Source organism: Cetorhinus maximus, chromosome 22 (genome assembly GCF_964194155.1).
Source record: "Cetorhinus maximus chromosome 22, sCetMax3.hap1.1, whole genome shotgun sequence".
Lineage (NCBI taxonomy): Eukaryota > Metazoa > Chordata > Chondrichthyes > Lamniformes > Cetorhinidae > Cetorhinus > Cetorhinus maximus.
In genome coordinates, this window is record NC_135900.1 from 69,593,936 (window position 1) to 69,614,773 (window position 20,838).

Genomic DNA, 20,838 nt, shown 5'->3' on the forward strand with positions numbered 1-20,838 from the left:
TCTTTCCGAGACACACAAGTTCAAACCACATTTTCGTTTGAACTCGACATGCCTAGTCTGAAATGTGATTAAGTTGGATTTGAGTTGAGGCTGCCACTGGCTAAGTCTGTATTCCAATGAAACAGCCGACAATTGCATGGGTCCAAAGCAATCTGTAAGATCAAAATTGCGTACAAATAATAGGAACATAAAACATGGGAACAAAGGAGCGGGAGTCGGCCACTCAGCTCATTAAGCCTCCTCCACCATTCAATACGATCATGGCTGATCACCCACTCCAATGTCTTTTTCCCACATTATCCCCATATCCCTTTAGGTCACTGGTATTTAGAAACCTGTCAATCTTTGTTTTAAAGAGACTCAAAGACTGAGTCTCCACAGCCCTCCTGGATATAGAATTCCAAATATTCACGACCCTCTGAATAAAAAAAATTCTCCTCATCTCGGTCCTAAGTGGCTTCCCTAATTTTGAAACTGTGTCCCCTGGTCCTAGACTCCCCAACCAGGGGAAACATCTTACCTGCATCTACCCTGTCTATTCCTTTAAGCATTTTGTAGGTTTCAATTTTATTCAATTATAAGACCTGGGAAAAGTTAGTCCCTGTCTGCAGGAGACTGCAGTATATCTCAGCTGGTATTTCATCAGCGATTTTGCTCATTCCCCATCTGGGTTACTTCTATTGTTTAATCTTCTTCAGTTTCAATTTTCTTGATAGAATTTTATGACTACAATAGTGTAATGTAATGGACATAGTAACAGGAGGAAACCATTCAGCTCCTCAAGCCTGTTTAGCCATTCAGTTAGATCATGGCTGACTTGCAACCTAACTCCACCTACCCACCTTGGTCCTATAATCCACTGATAACCTTGCCTGATAAAAATCTATCAAGCTCAGTTTAAAAAAATTTTCATTTGACTCGCAGCCTCAATAGTTTTTCCACTTACCCTAAGTGTGAAGAACTTCCTGACACCACAGTTGAATGGCCTCACTCTAATCTTAGGCTTATGCTGCCCTTGGAAGGGGGATATCCATCTGAGGAAATAGTTTTTCTCCAGGTATCCTATCAAATCCATTAATCGTCGACCAATTATTCCCCCCATCAGCCTACTCTCGATCATCAGTAAAGTAATGGAAGGGGTCATCGACAGTGCTATGAAGTGGCACTTACTCAACAATAACCTCCTCATTGACCTTCTAAGATCCAGTTTGAAAGCCTATGGGGCTGGTCCAGTTCAGTTTTTGGTCAATTGTAGTCCCCAGGATGTTGATGGTGGGTTTGGATTCTGCCAGGGCCGCTCAGATCCTGACTTCATTACAGCCTTGGTCCAAACATGGACAAAAGAGCTGAACTCAAGAGATGAGGTGAGAGTGACTGCCGTTGACATCAAGGGAGCATTTGATTGAGTGTGGCATCAAGGAGCCCTAGCAAAACTGGAGTCAATGGGAATTAGGGGGAAAACTCTCTGCTGATGGAGCCATACCTAGCACAAAGGAAGATGGTTGTGGTTGTTGGAGGTCAGTCATCTCAGCTTCAGGACATCACTGCAGGAGTTCCTCAGGGTAGTGTCCTTGACCCAACCATCTTCAGCTGCTTCATCAATGACCTTCCTTCCATCATAAGGTCAGAAGTGGGGATGTTCTCTGATGATTGCACAATGCTCAGTACCATTCGCGACTCCTCAGATACAGAAACAATCTATGTCCATATGCAGCAAGACTTGGACAATATCCAGATTTGGGCTGATAAGTGGCAAGTAACATTGCCTGGCACTTGTGTGGCACGAATGAACATCTCCAACAAGAGAGAACCTAACCATCTCCCTTTGACATTCAATGGCATTACCAGTGCTGAATCCCCCACTAGCAACATCCTGTGGGTTACCATGGGCCAGAAACTGAACTGGGCTAGCCATATAAATACTGTGGATACAAGAGCAGGTCAGAGGTTAGGAATCCTGTGGCGAATAACCCACCTCCTGACTCCCCAGAGTTTGTCCACCATCTACAAGGCACAAGTCAGGAGTGTGATGGAATACTCCTCACTTGCCTGGATGAGTGCAGCTCCAACAACACTCAAGAAGCGCCACACAATCCTGGGCAAAGCAGGCCGCTTGATTGCACCCCATCCACCACCTTAAACATTCACTCCCTCCACCACCAGTACACCAGCAGTGTGTACCATCCACAAGATGCACTGCAGCAACTCACCAAATCTCCTTTGACAGCACCTTCCAAACCCAAAATCTCTGCCACCTAAGACGTACAAGGGCAGCAGATAGATGGGAACACCTCCATCTGCAATTTCCCCTCCAAGCTACTCACCATCCTGACATGGAAGTATATCATCGTTCCTTCACTGTCACTGGGTCAAAATCCCAGAACTCCCTTCTTAACAGCACTGTGGGTGTACCTACACCACAGGGACTACAGTGGTTCAAGGAGGCAGCTCACCACCACCTCCTCAAGGGCAATTAGGGATGGGCAATAAATGCTGGCCCAGCCAGCGATGCTTACATCCTGTGAATGAATAAATAAAAATATCATCTTAAACATCTCAATTCAAAGACTCCTTAACCTGTGATGTTACTTGACTAATAATCCAAAGGGAGTGTGTTCAAATCGCACCATGGCAGTTTGAGAATTTGAATTCCGTTTCCTTTTTAAATCGAAAATAAAAGCTGATATTGATAAAAGTGATGGTGCAGCTGTTGGACTGTTGTGGAAACGGAATGTGAGGTTCTAGAATTAATGTATCCGGTAAGGCAGGGCCTGATGTACTTTCTGTGAATGTAAAAATAGACAGCATTTTTTTTGCTGCAATCCTTGAAGTGCATTCGTGCAATCCAGGTTAGAAACATAGCTATTTTAGGCAGTTAACAGTCTCAAGGTTGATTATATCTGGGTCAGTTGCTACAGAGCTTTATATAAGGAATCTCTCCAACCTCTTGAATAAAGCTGATGTACTCTCATTTCATCTGAGTGAGTTGGTCATTAAGCAGCCCCATAGGTTATCAAACCGGATCTGAGAAGCTCCTTGCGGTCATCATTTCGCTGATAGTCTGGGGGCTGAGCACTAGGCAGCTCAAGATTTCTCTATTTTATATTTTTGTGCGTTTACACCAAGTTATTTCTGTTGCTGAGTATAAAACCCCTTCCCATTCACTCCCGTTGTATAAAATCCTGTGGATCAAAACCACCCCCATGGTGAGAATTTTTATTTTATTTATTTACAGAACACGGGCGTGGTTGGCAAGGCCAACATTTATTTCCTACCCCTCGTTGACCTTGAGAAGCAGCTAGTGAGCTGTCTTCATGACCTGCTGCGGTCCGTGTGGAGTCGCTGCACCCGCAGTGCTGTTAGGGAGGGGGGTTCCAGGATTTTGACCCAGTGACAGTGAAGGCACAGCGACATAATTCCAAGTCAGGATGCTGAGTGACTTGGAAGGGAAGTTACAGGTGGTGGTGTTCCCATGCATCTGCTGCTTTCTAGGTGGTAGAGGCCACGGGTTTAGGAGGAGCTGTTTGAGAAAAAGGCTTTGGCATGTTGCTGCAGTGCTTCTTAAAGATGGTAAGTACGACAGTCATGGTAGATCTGGGATTGGGGAAGTGAATGATTAACGTATTGGAGGATGTGGGCTGCTTTACCCTGGATGGTGTTGAGCTCCTTGAGTGTTTTTGGAGCTGTACTCATTCAGGCAGGTGAACAGCATTCCATCACACTCTTGAATCGTACATATGAATATTTGTTGCTTGTAGCGAGTGTAAATGAGCCACGTTGAGCTCAGCTGATTATCTTAAATTGGTTATTAGTGTAGCTTTTTGCACACTCAGGATTGCTCATCAAGTGCTGTCCAATTGTGAAGTCACATTTGACAGGAGATAGTTTGTTCTGGGTTTTGCAAACGTGGGCTGGTTGAGTACAGTCTGTACTCTGCTTATTATGAACAACCGAAGGAACACGGTGTTTGATTCAATCAACCAATCACTGAGATGTAGCTTATTTATGCTTGCTAAGGAACCTATTCTCTGCAAGCAAAAGGAACATGTTTAAGCCTTGTGCCTTGAGGGCTAAGGTCCTGAACACTCATTTACAGAACTGGGACAATGTCCCAGTAATGGAAGCAGGCTGTCTAATCTTCTGCTCTTGGCATCCATCTGCTTCCATTCCCGCTTTGGGCCTGCTTCCAGTGACCAGCAGACACAAAGAGGTTCTGTAGCAGGGGACACAGAAGACAGACAGAGAAACTACTCTAACAAAAAAAGACTCCAGCCTACCCACTGTTACCCTGTCACGAAAATAGTGTGGGCAGGCACAACCAGGCAGGAGGCTGGATCGCGATGTTGGGAAATGGCCTAACTCGTGAATCCCGTCACGTGGATGAAAATCTGGACTGTTGCATCAGCCACACTTTGCAGAATGCATCCCTAAAGCTGTTAAATGCCTGGTCAAGACACCAAACCGTTGACCAGAAATGTATCTGCTTCTACAATGGGAAGCAAATAGGAATTCTATCCAACTGTGCAGTGCTCTATGCCTTTGGGAGGCCCTTTATATCCCAGAAGTACAGGTTGTTGGGCGTAGCAAATTCAATTAAAGGGTTAAAACCCCAGGAAAACAGTACAAATGAAACTGCTTGAAATATTTCTCATGTCAGCCCTTAAAATAGTCAATTAGATGGGCGAACCCTCTAAATAGGCATCAACAAACCTGACAATACTGCCAAGCAGCACAGGGTAGCTTATTATCACTTGAATTAAGCCGTTAACTTGACGGGCACCAGCACTACTTTTCAGTGCAGTTCAGATGAAATAAATATGTCACCTACCACCTGACAGCAGAAAGACTGGTCATGGACTGAAGACCAAGATGGCGGATCCAATAGGAGAGTAATGCTCTTCCAAGCGCAAGGCCCACCATCAATCTTTGAACTCAGCTCCCTTTGTTTTGTAAGTTTATGTTAGAAAGCCTGGTGGGATACATCGCTAAACTGGAGCTTTGAGGATATCAATCCCTCCAACAGGAACAGGAGTAGGCCATTCAGCCCTTCGAGCAAGTTCTGCCATTCAATTAGAACATGGCTGCTCTGTTACCTCAACTTCCTTTAAGTGCCTTTGATACATGTCCCCTGATATCCTTACCAAACAAAAATCTATCAGCCTCAGTTTTGAACATTTCTATTCTATTCTTTGAGTGGGGTGGGGTTGGTGCTGGCGGAGGTAGAGAGAGTGAGCCCCAGTTTTCTACTACTCTTTGCTCTGGATGGTGTATTGAGATCCAGAATCTTTTACTTCCTTCTCCTATTTGGAGGCAATGCAAGAAGGGGGTTGTTAAAAGTCTTTTGGTTATAGCTGTAAAAGATGAAAGAGGAAAGTTTCCCCCCTTTGTCTGGTTATTGTTCTAATACTGGACAGGAAAGCAATACAATGGCGGATGACAAACCCTTGAAGGAAATGTCAGTCAGCAGCTGTGCCAGAGATGAAATATAAAAATTCTTAATGGGCTTAACAGGGCAAAAAAGATTTGCCTTTTACAGTACCTTTCACAACCACGGGATGTCCCAAAGCCCTTTACAGCCAACTAGGTACTTTTGAAATGTAGTCACTGTTGTAATGTAGAAAACACAGCAGCCAATTTATGCACAGCAAGCTCCCACAATCAGCAATGTGATAACGACTAGATAACCTTTTTTCATGATGTTGATTGAGGGATAAATATTGGCCAGGACATCAGAGATAACTCTCCTTCAAAATAGTGCTATACAATCTTTTATATCCATCTGAGGGGGGGACCTCTGTTTGACGTATCATCTGAAAGATGGCACTTCTAACAGTACAGCACTCCCTCTGTACTGTTGTCAAAATGTCAGCCTTGACTATTGTGTTGAGGTCCTGGAGTGAGACTTGAGCCAACAATCTTCTGGCTCTGAGGCAGGAGTACTATCAGCTGAACCACAGCTGACTAGGTGAGGGTAATTCTGGGAGGATATTTCCCCTGGTTTGTGAGCCTAGAGCTTGTGGGGTCACATCTCAGAATAAGCGAGTCAGCCATTTACCATTCAGATGAGGAGAAATTTTGTCAGTTAAAGGGCTGTGGGCTTTTGAAATTCTCTACACAGCGAGTTGTGGACAGATCAGTCATTGATATGTTCAAGACAGAGGTTAATAGATGTTTGGAAAATGAGAGAATCAAAGGATATAGCGATAGTGCGGGAAGGTGCAGCTGAGCTGGAAGATGAGCCATGAACTTGTTGAATGGTGCAGTAAGTAGGCTGAGGGGCCAATGGTCTATTCCTGCTGTTATTGCTTATGTCTTTGTGAGATTGATTGTCGATCGGCTTAGAAGTGAAACGCTCACCGATGCAAAACAGTAAACAGACTGGAGCAGACAGCAGATGGTCAGAATTTGGGTACAGATAAAGAGGGCCCTTGGCCTCCGGATTACTAATGCTATCAACTTCTCATTGCAGTTCCCCCCCTCGCCCACTCCCCCCCCATCCCAGTGAGTTCAGAATCCTGGTCCCATCCACCCTCCCTGTCTCCTCGTTACGTTCCGTCTCTTTGAAGTGTAAAGTTGGATAAGCTAATCCCAACCCTCGACGTACTCATCTGTTTGTGGGAAGGAGACACTGACTTAAACGGGCTCCTGCTCTTACCTCTTGTGGGAGCTCCAACTTGGACCGGTCATTGGGCTCCTTGGATTGCAAACCCATCAGGTACGGAACTGGAGCGTCAAGGAAGTGCAGCAGGGAAGCCGGGAGGATGGGAACGTAGACATGCTGCCACTGGAAAGGGAAGAGGAGCGCTGTGATTCCTTCAGCCACCGTCATTAGCCGCTGATAATCTGAAAGCAGACAGTCATTTGTGTTTACCCTTGGGTGGAAAGCACAGGAGATGAAGGCTTCAAAAAAAAAGTCCATGCAAGATGTCATCCCGCCAAATGTTCAGTTTTTCAACAATCTGTGTCAATATACTGCAACTGTATCTATGAAGAGCCACTTCAGAGATAGCACTTTACTTAACATTGTACACCAAAAAGTAATGACATTCTTTGAAGATATTTTTTTAATAGTAATGAGGGAATGGATAGGCAACCAGTGTTAATAGTATGTTAATTATATTGTTAGGCAAATACGTGAAGGGTATTGTTTAATTAAGTACTTTGAGCAGATATAAATAGGTGACAGCTGGGACACTGGGTGTGAGAGGAGAGCTATGAGACTGAACAAAGTCAATAAACTCTCAGTAAAGAAAAGCTTGTGGGAAAGAGCAGAACGGGGGGGCTATTAATCTAAGATCGTCACTAATCAAATCAGGAGAATCTTTACCTCCCAAAGAACATTTAGAATGCGGAACCCACGAGCACAAGGGATGATTGGCAATGATGTATTTAAGAGGAAGCTAGATAAACACGAGGGACAAAGAAATAGAAAACTATGTCGATGGCTGGGAGGATGCCAAAAGACTTGTTTTTGTGCTGTAAATTCTATGCAATCAAATCGCTACCCATTTTACATATAATCTTCGGGGAGTGAACTCACTCATACTGGACTCATTAAGTCAAGATGGACAATTTCATTTTGAGACCAGCAGGAGATAGCAACCGGGGGCCCACACCTGGAGCGGCAACCTGACTGGGCAGTCCCGAGATCAGGGATGATCAGAGATCCAATGCTGGTTTCCATTCCAGAATGGTGGTGGAGTTTTGAGTGGGAGGGGGGGGGGGGTGTGGTTGGTGGGGGTTGGTGTTCAGGAAAAGCAAGGCATGAACCAGTCAGTTGGAATTATCTGCTAAAAAAAAGGACCAGGCAATTTACTGTGGTGACCAACCCCATGTAAATCAGTCCTTTTGCTAGGACAATAATTTGCATTTATATAGCACCATTAACACAGAAAACAAAGTGTTTCATCGGGGCCTAAACAAAAAATGGCTGCCATGCCAAAGAAAGCAATATCAGGAGATGTAAGCAATAGTTTTGCCAAAATGATAAGTTTTATAAAGAAATGACTTGCATTTATATAGTGTCTTCATGACCATTAAATGCAGCAAAGCACTTTACAATCAATTAACTGTAGTCACTGTTGTAACACAGGAAACGCAACATTAAATTTGCACACAGCAAGCTCCCAGAAACAGCAATGTGACAAATGAACAGATAATTTGTTTTAGTAAAATTAACTGATGGATAAATATTGGCCAGAACACCAGGAGAACTCCCCCGTTCTTTCTTGAAAGAATGCCATGGGGATTTTACATCTACCTGAGGGGACTTTGGTTTAATGTCTCGTCTGACAGTATGGCACTCACTCAATACTGAACTGGAGTTTCAGTTTGGGTTATGTGCTCAAGTCCCTGGAGCCAGGCTTAAACCCACAACCTTCTGATTCAAAGGTGGAAGCGTCACTACTGAGACAACATGGTCTTAAAATAGGAAAGCGGGGGATGGAGGGGGCTTAGGGAGGGAATGCTGGGAGAAAGGGATAGGATCCTGCACAAAGCCACAGACTAAAAACAAATGAATATGACCCACTAATCAGGACATGGCTGCACAAGCGAATATTTTCTGTAATCAAAACAAAAGGATTTAATGTTAAGTGAAGCGAGTTTTGATTACAACCATCATTCTGTCTGTAAAATAGAGCAGATTGATTCTTTTGAGTACAGCCTTGTCTCACTAGAGTTTCACCCGTGCAACCACTGAACAATTGCAGAAGCTTATTTTGGGGTACATATAAAAAATACAAGATCCAATTCAGATCATCATTTTATCTTGTTAGCTGGGGTGGGCATATTGATCGAATTTGATTAGAGATCGGGCAGTTTGGAAGCTCTCCTGAATGCAGTAAGTCCACACACCGCTTGTAGGATTGGCCAGAGCTGCTGGATCTAAAGAAAAATTTGCTCTGAAACTTATAGCACAGCCTGGGTGATATTTTTAATTCATCACCTCAATTTGCTCACATCAGTCCCAGTGACAGTGCCATGTCTAACATTTAATTTTGAAATTACTTTACAGACATCCCAGGAAAGTTTTATATCAGTTGGTCTTATGTCTGCATTTCAATCCAGCGTAAATGTCCAGCAGTACAACTTGCCAGAGTTGTTGATAATTATCAGGAAAGAGCATAGAGTGAAAGGCAATAAATCCAAGCTTCCGCACTCTCAAAACCAGAGCTCAGCAGGCCCACTCAGACCAACTCCATTTCAGTTCCAACGGTGATCAATTATTGAAGTTGGTTATTGTTCTGCTCAAGTGCGTGAACGCCATCTGATCGTCACAGTGTCAAGCCTCATGAATTATTTCACACTGCCGGCTATGCCGTTTCGAGATTGAATATAACAATGACTGCAATCTACACATGCTGCCTCCATCACACGGAAGCATGCTTGGTTGCCTAGGAGTCACAGTAGGCTCCGGGCTCCCTGTTGCCACGGTGATCAAATCAGCAGGTTGCTTTGCTACATACCTTTAATATTATAAATCAAACCGTGTGCCACTTCCACTGACTGCTAACACTTGATCAAAATTGTCCTAGAATAAGATTTCTCCTTATTTTAAGTTGTTCATCAAATATTCAAAATGTTTTCATTTCAGTATAAATTTAGAATAGAGATGATAGCACTCAAGTGTGAAAACCTAATTTCTTGTCTCCTTCCAAAAGCCATCATCTCCTGTAGACTCTCAGTAGAGCGTGATTTCAGTTATACACCCACTCCCCATTCCACCGAGTTTTTGCCTTCCTACCATTCTCCACATCTTAGCTTGGATAGTAGGAGCTGTCAGTTGTGGAGGACAATACAGCACAGCCCAAAACTTTCATCGCTCAACGTCCACATACATGCTGTGATAGTTTATAACGTTCAGCCGCTGGCTGTTTTCTGGCTCCTTATCTTGCCCCATGAGTGCAGAGGACAGTTGCCACAATCCAATTGTTACCCTGGCTGAAAGTAATCAATCTGAGCATGTGGCGCAGATTGAAATTGGCAGGTATGATGTGGTGGGCATCACGGAGACATGGCTGCAAGGGGATCAGGACTGGGAGCTAAATATCCAAGGATATACATCCTTGATAGGCAAAAGATAGGCAGGTTGGCAGAGGGGGTGGGGTTGCTTTGTTAGTAAGAAATGAAATTAAATCGATAGCAAGAAATGACGTAGGGTCAGATGATGTAGAATCTGTGTGGGTAGAGTTGAGGAACTGCAAAGGTGAAAAAAACCATAATGGGAGTTATGTACAGGCCTCCCAACAGTAGTCAGGATGTGGGGCACAAGATACACCAGGAGATAGAAAAGGCGTGTAAGAAAGACAAGGTTACAGTGATCATGGGGGATTTCAATATGCGGGTAGACTGGGAAAATCAGGTTGGTAGTGGATCCCAAGAAAAGGAATTTGTGGAATGTCTACGAGATGGCTTTTTGGAGCAGCTTGTGGTGGAGCCCACTAGGGAACAGGCAATTCTAGATTTAGTGATGTGTAATGAGGCAGATTTGATAAGGGAGCTTAAGATGAAGGAACCCTTAGGAGGAAGTGACCATAATATGATAGAATTTACCCTGCAATTTGAGAGGAAAAAGCTGGAGTCAGATGTAACGGTATTACAGTTGAATAAAGGCAACTACAGAGGCATGAGGGAGGAGCTGGCCAGAATTGACTGGGAGATGAGTCTAGCAGGAAAGACAGTGGAACAGCAATGGCAGGAGTTTCTGGGAGTAATTTGGGAGACACAGCAAAAATTCATCCCTGGGAAGAAGAAGCATACTAAAGGGAGGACGAGGCAACCATGGCTGACAAGGGAAGTCAGGGACAGCATAAAAGCTAAAGAGAAAGCATACAATGCGGCAAAGAGCAGTGGGAAACCAGGGGATTGGGAAGCCTACAAAGACCAACAGAGGACAACTAAAAAAGAAATAAGGAGGGAGAAGATTAAATATGAGGGTAAACCAGCCAGTAAAATAAAAGAAGATTGCAAGAGTTTTTTTAGATATATAAAGGGTAAAAGAGAGGCAAAAGTGGACATTGGGCCGCTGGAAAATGACGCTGGAGAAGTAGTAGTGGGGAACTAAGAAATGGCGGAGGAACGGAATAGGTACTTTGTGTCAGTCTTCACAGTAGAAGACACAAGTGACATCCCCAAAGTTCAAGAGAGCCGGGGGGCAGAGGTGAGTATGGTGGCCTTTACCAAGGAGAAGGTGCTAGGAAAACTGAAAGGTCTGAAGATGGATAAATCACCTAGACCAGATGGATTACATCCCAGAGTTCTGAAGGAGATAGCTGAAGAGATAGTGGAGGCGTTAGTGGTGATCTTTCAGGAATCACTGGAGTCAGAGAAGGTCCCAGAGGACGGGAAAATCGCTAATGTAACCCCTCTGTTTAAGAAGGGAGTGAGGCAAAAGACGGGAAATTACAGGCCATTAGCCTGACCTTGGTCGTTGGTAAGATTCTAGAGTCCATTATTAAGGATGAGATTTCAGAATATTTGGAAGTGCATGGTAAAATCGGGCAAAGTCAGCATGGTTTCATCAAGGGGAGGTTATGCCTGACAAATCTGTTAGAATTCTTTGAGGAGGTAATGAGTAGGTTAGACAAAGGAGAGCCAATGGATGTTATCTACTTGGACTTCCAGAAGGCCTTTGACAAGGTGCCGCACAGGAGGCTGCTCAGTAAGATAAGAGCCCATGGTGTTAGAGGCAAGGTACTAGCATGGATAGAAGATTGGCTGTCTGGCAGGAGGCAGAGAGTGTGGATAAGGGGGTCCTTCTCAGGATGGCGGCCGGTGACTAGTGGAGTTCCGTAGGGGTCAGTGTTGGGACCACAACTTTTCACTTTATACATTAATGATCTAGATGAAGGAACTGAGGGCATCCTGGCTAAGTTTGCAGATGATACAAAGATAGGTGGAGGGACAGGTAGTATTGAGGAGGCGAGGAGGCGGGGAGGCTGCAGAAGGATTTGGACAGGTTAGGAGAATGGGCAAAGAAGTGGCAGATGGAATACAACGTGGGGAAGTGTGAGGTGATGCACTTTGGTAGGAAGAATAGAGGCATAGACTATTTTCTAAATGGGGAGAGAATTCAGAAGTCTGGAGTGCAAAGGGACTTGGGAGTCCTAGTCTAGGATTCTCTTAAGGTTAACTTGCAGGTTGAGTCGGTAGTTAGGAAGGCAAATGCAATGTTGGCATTTATTTCGAGAGGACTAGAATATAAAAGCAGGGATGTGCTGCTGAGGCTTTATAAGGCTCTGTTCAGACCACATTTAGAATATTGTGAGCAATTTTGGGCCCCGTATCTCAGGGAGGATGTGCTGGCCCTGGAGAGGGCCCAGAGGAGGTTCACGAGAATGATCCCAGGAATGAAAGGCTTAACATATGAGGAACGCTTGAGGACTCTATGTCTACACTTGATGGAGTTTAGAAGGATGAGGGGGGATCTGATTGAAACTTACAGAATACTGAAAGGCCTGGATAGAGTGGATGTGGGGAAGATGTTTCCACTAGTAGGAGAGACTAGAACCTGAGGGCACAGCCTCAGAGTAAAGGGAAGGCCGTTTAGGAGAAACTTCTTTAGCCAGAGAGTGGTGAAGCTATGGAATTCATTGCCACAGAAGGCTGTGGAGGCCAGGTCATTGAGTGTATTTAAGACTGAGATAGATAGGTTCTTGATTGGTAAGGGGATCAAAGGTTACGGGGAGAAGGCGGGAGAATGGGGTTGAGAAACTTACCAGCCATGATTGAATGGCGGAGCAGACTCGATGGGCCGAATGGCCTAATTTCTGCTCCTATATCTTATGGTCTTATGAAATTCAGGCCACCCTTTTGATGTCCTGGACAATGATCACATCCATGTTGCTTGCATTTGTGTCATGCTTAATTACATGGCTCAGAAATGCATTGAAGCTTCAAGGCAGATTAAATAACATGGTGCAGTTACTGCTGTTCTGTGGGGAACACGGCTGTCATCTCCAATATGGCAAGATCCCACAAACAGCAATGAGCTGAATGACCACTGCATTTGTTAATGTTAATTGAGAGGGCCATGTTGGTCAGGACACCAGAAGAAGTGGTAGAGATGGCCAACATGCTGCCAAGCAGCTCTCGCTTCCCCAGGATGCTCTGATGTGATCATGCCAAATATCTGGTGATTGAAACGTAACATTATCCAAGGACATCTATACAGCTATGTCAATATTTATGTCTGTTGCTAGAAAGATTCTAATCAATCCTTTCTAACAATGTGGGGACTGTATACATCAGTTTAAGGATCAGATGTCCTTGGATAACATTGTAGTTTAGTAGTCTGAGTTTTATTTCTTCAATCCAAGGCACTTATACACAAATGATTGCTGAATAGATCAGGAAACAGATCAGGAGACATTCATCATTTTGTACTGGCCAGCACACATATTGTACTGATTTCAGAACCTTCCATCATTCTCCTGTCACACTTTCTTGCACCCATTGATCGCTGTCCAGCACATTCTGTTTCAAAGGTAGTTGCTGGGTTGTGATGTTTTTTGCTGAGGAATAACTTGCTGGTACATACCCAAGGGACCGGGGCTAATTGGATAGCCATTTGAAAGAGGCTGGACAGACACGGTGGGCCGAATGGCCTCTTTCTTTGCAGTTATGTAATAAAGAAATAACTTGCATTTAAACAGTGCCTTTCACAGCCCAAAGATCACCTTTGTAGTCACTGTTGTAATGAAGAAAACGCCACAATCAACTTGCACACAGCAAGATCCCACAAACAGAATGACCAGAAAATCTGTTTTCTTGGTGATGTTGCTTGGGAGACATGTAAATTGACTAGGACACCAGAAGAACCCCCGTGCTCTTCTATAAAACAGTGCCAGAGGTTCTTTTACATCCACCTGGTCAGGCTGAGGAGGCCGAGGTTTATTATCTCGCCTGAAAGACGGCACCTCCAACAGTACAACACTCCTTCAGTACTGCACTGGACTGTCAGTTTGGACTTTGTCCTTGAAGTAATGTCCACTGACTGAGAGACAAGAGTGCTACCCACTGTGTCACGGCTAACAATTGAATACAGGCTTCTATGCAGGCAAGAAACTGAGCTGAAAAAATTGTGGCAGTGCTAGTGGTACATAGGACTTCAAGCCAGGGATTAGAAACCATAATCCAGGCTCAAAATCCAATGCCCTACTGAGTGAGTGCTGCATTGCCAGAAGTGCCACTTTTTAGCGGAAATTTTGAGTCCCATCTGCCCCTTGCAGTGGTCCATGTAATGGTATCTTTTAAAAATAAAGCACAGGGAGTTCTCCCTCTGCTTTGGCCAACATTCTTCTCTCAACCAATACAAAAATAGCTCTGAAGGGTCACATGGACTCGAAATGTTGACTCTCTTTTTCTCTCCACAGATGATGTCAGAACTGCTGAGTTTTTCCAGCATTTTCTGTTTTGTTACGAAACCAGATTAACTGTCTAGTCACTACACCTTGCGCATTTAAAATAATACGATGTTTCACCAAGCTACAGAGGACTGCAATCGGACAAAACCAACACATAGCCAAGGAAGGGAACATTAGGCCAGGGAACTAAATGTTCGGTTAAAGAGGTAAGTTTTAACTTTACCTGTTGTTTGTGGAATTTTATTGTGAGAAAATTAGCTGGCATGAAGGGGGTGGGGGTTTGGTCTGAACACAACAGCTAAATAATTTATTGGACTTGAAGTCCTTCGATAGATATAATATGGGTTTTTGTTATTTATTCTAAAGGCTCCCATTAGTTTACAGCACACCCCCAAGTTTCACTGCCCTGGCCTGTTTAGCTTGAAATCCCAAAAAATCTTGATGGTGGCATTTTGGGAAGAGAGAAGCAAGTTTCGTGCTCGAAGGTGTCAAGCGTTGGAGAGTTGAAAACTCATTTCCAACCTGCCAGCATTAACCCCTTTCAAGGTCAGGTTAAGGTCTCAGCAAGTTCCTGCAATCTCAACCCTGGAGGAGGAACCCTTCCAAAACCATTGCGGACTTCCTATTTAACCCATTGTTCACTCTTTTTGGCTGAAATGAAGTTAAGAGCTTTACATTATGGGTTGGTGCACATTTAAAGTTGTGCAAATGGAACTGCCTATTGTCAGCTGTGGCTCAGTTGGTAGTGTTACTCACCTCTGAGTCACAAGGGTTCAAGTCTCACTCCAGGGCTTGAGCACAAAATACCAAGACTGACACACCAATGCAGTATTAGGCGAGTGCTGCACAGTCAGAGGTGCCATCTTTCAGCTGAGATGTTAAAAACACCCTCTCTGATGGACTATTTCGAAGGAGAGCAGGGCAGTTATCTCCGGTGTCCCGGCCAACATTTATCCCTCAATCAACATCACGAAGAAACAGGTTATCTGGGCAATTATCACATTGTTGTTTGTGGGAGCTTGCTGTGCACAAATTGGCTGCAGCATTTCACACATTGTAACAGTGAAGGAACTTCAAAAGTCCTTCACTGGCTGTAAAGTGTTTTGAGACATCCAGCGATTGCGGAAAGTGTTTTATAAATGAGAGCCTTTCTTTCATTTGAAGCACACTTCACATTGAATACTTACACCAGTGGAGAAAACAGAGACTTTCATCACACCAGGCTGGCTTGGATTAGAATGTTGAACCCAGAGGGGTAAAAACTCCAATGTAGTGTGGAGCAGAGACACTGATCTTTGTATGAGTCACTCACTCAGGGAGCTGAAGAGCTATGACTCAATTTACAATGAATTCCCTCGGTAAGCCTGAGTCGCCCGGAGCAGCCCAGGGGTTATGGAGAAGCACACTGCCTGAAATGCATTCGTTTTGCACAAACAGCTGCAACACAGTATAAATGCAGAAAGAGGCAGCTTTAAATACACGACCCCCACTGTGGAATTAAAATACATACTAGGCAGCCCTCCAGTTATAAAGTCCCCAAGAGCTAATAAGATACACATTTGTTGCGTTGCCAACCAACTGTTTCTGACACATGTAAAACCTCTCATTGTACCAGCAACTGAGCTTTGAACACCTGGCGAAGGAGAGGAATGAAAAAGAACAATGACTAAAGCCAAGAAACTGTTCTGAAGTATCCTGGAGAGCAGAGAATCATACAAAAAATGACATACAGCAAAAGTCTGGCTGGTTCTCCCAGCTTATCCCACACGGTTGTGATGTCTTGTACACCATACGGATTCAGGTAACCTTCTGGGCGAGGGGAAAAATCTGGTTAAAAGCCCAAATAAGAGTTTGAAGAATTTAAAAATCCGGACAACTTCTCTTCTATTGCCCTTAGGCTATCGAAATTAGTCCCGGAGAGAAACAGAACATCCAGATATTCAAATCCACACAGCTTGAAGGAAGTAAACGGAAAGGTTGGAGGTGCCAGGGCTCATCTGGGCTCCATGTGTAGGCTTTCCAACAGCTGATCACAACAAAACCCAGAGCTCACCAATCGCCTCATGTGTAAATGCACCACTCGGTGTCATGAAACCAAAAACAGTTGATCTCCTGATCAGTGGTGGAACACTGGTTCTCAACGCTCTAGGTGCAGAGGGGCAAGTATATGTAGAGCTCCCATCCACAACTGCTATCCAATCTTTCTTTCTGAAAAGGAGAATGTTGGGGGAAGGCTTAGCTGTGATGCCCTGCACAGTCAAATAGCCCATAAATATTCCCTAAGGTTTAGGCTAATACATGAAGAGTGGGCACATGGAGAGGTAGAGGACTGCTGGCACTCGAGAGCCCCTAAGCCCTGGTGTGGGTCAGTAGTATTGTCACAAATTTAGGATCACGCCTTAGGTATCCTCTAGGTACAATGACACTGGTCACTCCTCTCTGAAGTCCATGTTTTCCGTATTTAAAGCTGTGCCCATAACTGACCAATATCCAAGAATATCGGACACTGGGGTGCGACCCTATGTGATCTGAACTAGATATCTGTGACTTTCACATGTCTGTTTCTTCAATCTCTTTGAAGCTGAATTCAACAAACACTTGGCAAGACAAGGCTAGCTACAAACTGTTAAACTGCATTATTTCAGAGTGAGTGGACATTCTGAACAATATTCACTTTGATTCGCTTAGTTCAATTAGCATAGCTTGCCCTTAGTAACACAAAATAATGAACATTGCTGCCCCACATCACTGGGCTATGGTACTTGCTTTAAACAAATGCGTCAGAAATGACTATATGTCATGCCTGTCTTAGATTAGAAATTTGTGCATGGGGCGTCGCTGGCTGGGCCAGCATTTATTGCCCATCCCTAATTGCCCTTGAGAAGGTGGTGGTGAGTTGCCTTCTTGAACCGCTGCAGTCCCTGTGCTGTTAGGGAGGGAGTTCAGAGTTTTGACCCAGCGACCGTGAAAGATCGGTGATATATTTCCAAGTTAGGATGGTAAGTGGCTTGGAAGGGAACTTCCAAGGCGGTGGTGTTCCCATCTATCTGCTGCCCTCGTCCTTCTAGATGGTAGAGGTCATGGGTTTTGAAGGTGCTGTGAGGCTTGGTGAGTTGCTGCTGTGCATCTTGTAGATGGTACACACTGCTGCTACTGTGTGTCGGTGGTGGAGGAAGTGAATGTTTAAGGTGGTGGATGGACTGTCAATCAAGCAGGCTGCTTTGTCCTGGATGGTGTCAAGCTTCTTGAGTTATATTAGAGCTGCACTCATCAGGCAAGTGACAAGTGGGAGTATTCCATCACACTCCTAACTTGTGCCTTGTAGATGGTGGACAGGCACTGGGGAGTCAGGAGGTGAATTACTCATCACAGGATTCCTAGCCTCTGACCTGCTCTTGTAGCCACAGTATTTATATGGCTAGTCCAGTTCAGTTTCTGGTCAATGGTAACCCCCAGGATGTTGATAGTGGGGGATTCAGCGATGGTAATACCATTGAACATCAAGGGGCGATGGTTAGATTCTCTCTTGTTGGAGACAGTCATTGCTTGACACTTGGGTGACAAAAATGTTATTTGCCACTTATCAGCCCAAGCCTGAATATTATCCAGGCCTTGCTGCATATGGACATGGACTGCTTCAGTATCTGCAGATGTGCAAATGGTGCTGAACATTGCGCAATCTGCTAACATCCCTACTTCTGACCTTGTGATGGAAGGAAGGTCACTGATGAAGCAGCTGAAGATGGTTGGGCCCAGGACTCTACCCTGAGGAACTCCTGCAGTGATGTCCCGGGTCTGAGATGATTGACCTCCAGCAACCACTTTGTGCTCGGTATGATTCCAACTAGTGGAAAGATTTCCCCCTGATTCCCATTGATTCCAGTTTTGCTAGGGCCCTTGATGTCACACTCAGTCAAATGCTGCCTTGATGTCAAGGGCAGTCACTCTCACCTCACCTTGGGAGTTCAGCTCTTTTGTCCATGTTTGAACCAAGGTTGTAATGAGGTCAGCAGCTGAGTGGCCCTGGTGGAACCCAAACTGAGCATCAGTGAGCAGGATGTTGCTGAGTGAAAGCCGCATAATAGCACCGTCAAATACGCTTTCCATCACTTCGCTGATGATTGAGAGTCGACTAATGTGGGGGGTAATTTGCTGGGTTGGATCTGTTCTGCTTTATGTGTACAGGACATACCTGGGCAATTTTCCACAAATTCCACGTAGATGCCAGTGTTGTAGCTGCTCTGGAACAGCTTGGCTAGAGACATGGCAAGTTTTGGAGCACAAGTCTTCGGTACTATTGCTGGAATTTTGTCAGGGCCCATAGCCTTTGCAGTATCCAATGCTTTCAACCGTTTCTTGATATCATGTGAAGTGAATCGAATTGTCTGAAGACTGGCATATGTGATGCTGGAAACCTCAGGAGGAGAATGAGATGGATTATTCACTCAGCACTTCTGGTGGCAGATTCTTGCAAGTGCTTCCACTTTATCTTTTACACTGTTGTGCTGGGCTCCTCCATCATTGAGGATGGGGATATTTGTGGCGCCTTCTCCTCCAGTGAGTTGTTTGATTGTCCACCATCATTCACGACTGGATGTGGCAGGACTGTAGAGCTTAGACCTGATCTGTTGGTTGTGGGGTCACTAGGCTCTGTCTATCACATCTTCTTCCGCTGTTTGGCATACAAGTAGCCCTGTGCTGTAGCTCCACCAGGTTGACACCTCATTTTTAGGTATGCCCGGTGCTGCTCCTGGCATGCCCTCCTGCACTCTTCATTGAACCTCCTTACACATGGTTGTGATGTGTTTGCCACTAACAAATTGCTCATCAGGTACAATCTTTGGGGAAGCAACATCCAATCTTAAATCATTAGCTTTTTAAGAACTCTCATCTTAGTGCCTTTCTGAAGAATTGCGTGACCAAGCTAACTAACATATAGAAAAAATATTGCATGATAAATGTTAGCACAAGACAACCAACATTTTTGTCCCAATATGTAGCCATTTAAATCGGATGCATTTTTCTCTATTTATGCTGGTTTGAAGTAGATTTTAACTCCATCGGCTGATCTCCCAATTTGGCGGCCTGCACTCCATGTCATAAAAGCCGACCTGTAAACTTGGGCAATCTGAGTCCACAAATAGTCAGCTGGGGATAATAACAGCCTGACTAAATAATATTCAATTAAAGGCTTCCTCAGAAGATCTACCCCGCAGCCAACTAGATGTTCAATCACCAAACGCTGTCCACACACAAACCAACGCAGGAGGTGGAGTGTGTGTGGGAAAACAACCGAGGCACCAGCAATGCCAGGGACATAAAGGTCCTGCTGAGTTTAACTTTTTAAAAAAATTCCCTTTGCTACCCAGCAGGTGTCCAAATTGACAGCCTAATGGCTGCTAGGCCGGAAAGCCTGTGGCAAGAGGCCGTAGCCAGGGACCCATGGAATCGGTCCCTGACAATAAGGGGGAGGGTGGGAGGCTGCAGAGCACAGACTGGGAGGGTGATCCCCTCCCAGAGGCGGGGCCGCAAGACTTCCTAAAGAGACTGGCGAAGCACTGCTGGTCCTCTCGGCACACAGGGAGTGCTTTAAAAAGCACTTACTTTCCACTGCCGGGTTTCCCGAGCTCTGGGGAAACCGGTGCAGCAATTGTTCAATTTAAATCACCTGCACTGTGAGGGCCCAACCTAAATAGATTACCAAAGACAAAGTCCTCACACAGCGTGCTACTCGCCATATCAGCAGGGATCTGCACATTGATATTGGGAGCACATTTTGCGATTTAAAAAAAGTTGACTCCTCCACAATTTTCTCAGATCCATCATGGGGGGGGCGTTAATATCAAAGCCACTATCTATCTGTCACACACACACACGTACGTGTACCCCCTCTCTCTCATACTCATATACCTCTGGCACAGATGTCTGCACAATCTCACGTGTGATCCCACGCATGATCTCTCTAACACACACACACAAACCAGAACAGCAGGTGATATCAGAGAACACACCTAGTTCAGAGGATGAAATGTGCTCTGAGAATCTACAGTCACAGGAGTCAAGTGCACCCTCCAGCAGCACAGATACACCCACGTCTGTGTGAACTCAGGCGCGGTTGGAATGGGTAGCACAAGGTGAGCACTAGATGGAGGCCAAGGCAGCTGTGGGCAGTCCCCCTCAGAGGATGGAGGACAGCCCCAGACTTGCCCACCTGGGCCAGAGATGCTGAGCCTCAGGACCCACATACATGGCCTCGGTAGAAGAGCCCTGGGTCAGGGTGTCACAAGTCTCTTTGCCATCCTGGTCAATATGTTGCCCCTTCCAGTGACCATGCGTCGCAGCCTGCTGGTCCTCATCAACCTGCTCCTCTGATGAGTTGGAACCCTCTTCCACACGGGTCCCCCTCCATTTCACTCCTCTCTGCAGGGCCATGTTGTGCAGAGCACAGCAGACCACCACAATGCTGGACACC

General features: G+C 45.0%; 1 protein-coding gene across 4 annotated transcripts in view; it reads right to left on the reverse strand.

The window, feature by feature from the left end:
- LOC144696777 (DENN domain-containing protein 5B-like) overlaps nt 1–20,838 on the reverse strand; it is a 294,878-nt gene that overhangs the window by 85,557 nt on the left and 188,483 nt on the right. For all 4 annotated transcript variants that reach the window (XM_078568498.1, XM_078568496.1, XM_078568499.1 and 1 more), the window contains one exon: nt 6,656–6,843. In XM_078568498.1, coding sequence (XP_078424624.1) covers nt 6,656–6,843 — 188 coding nt within the window. The remainder of the gene's footprint in view (nt 1–6,655; nt 6,844–20,838) is intronic.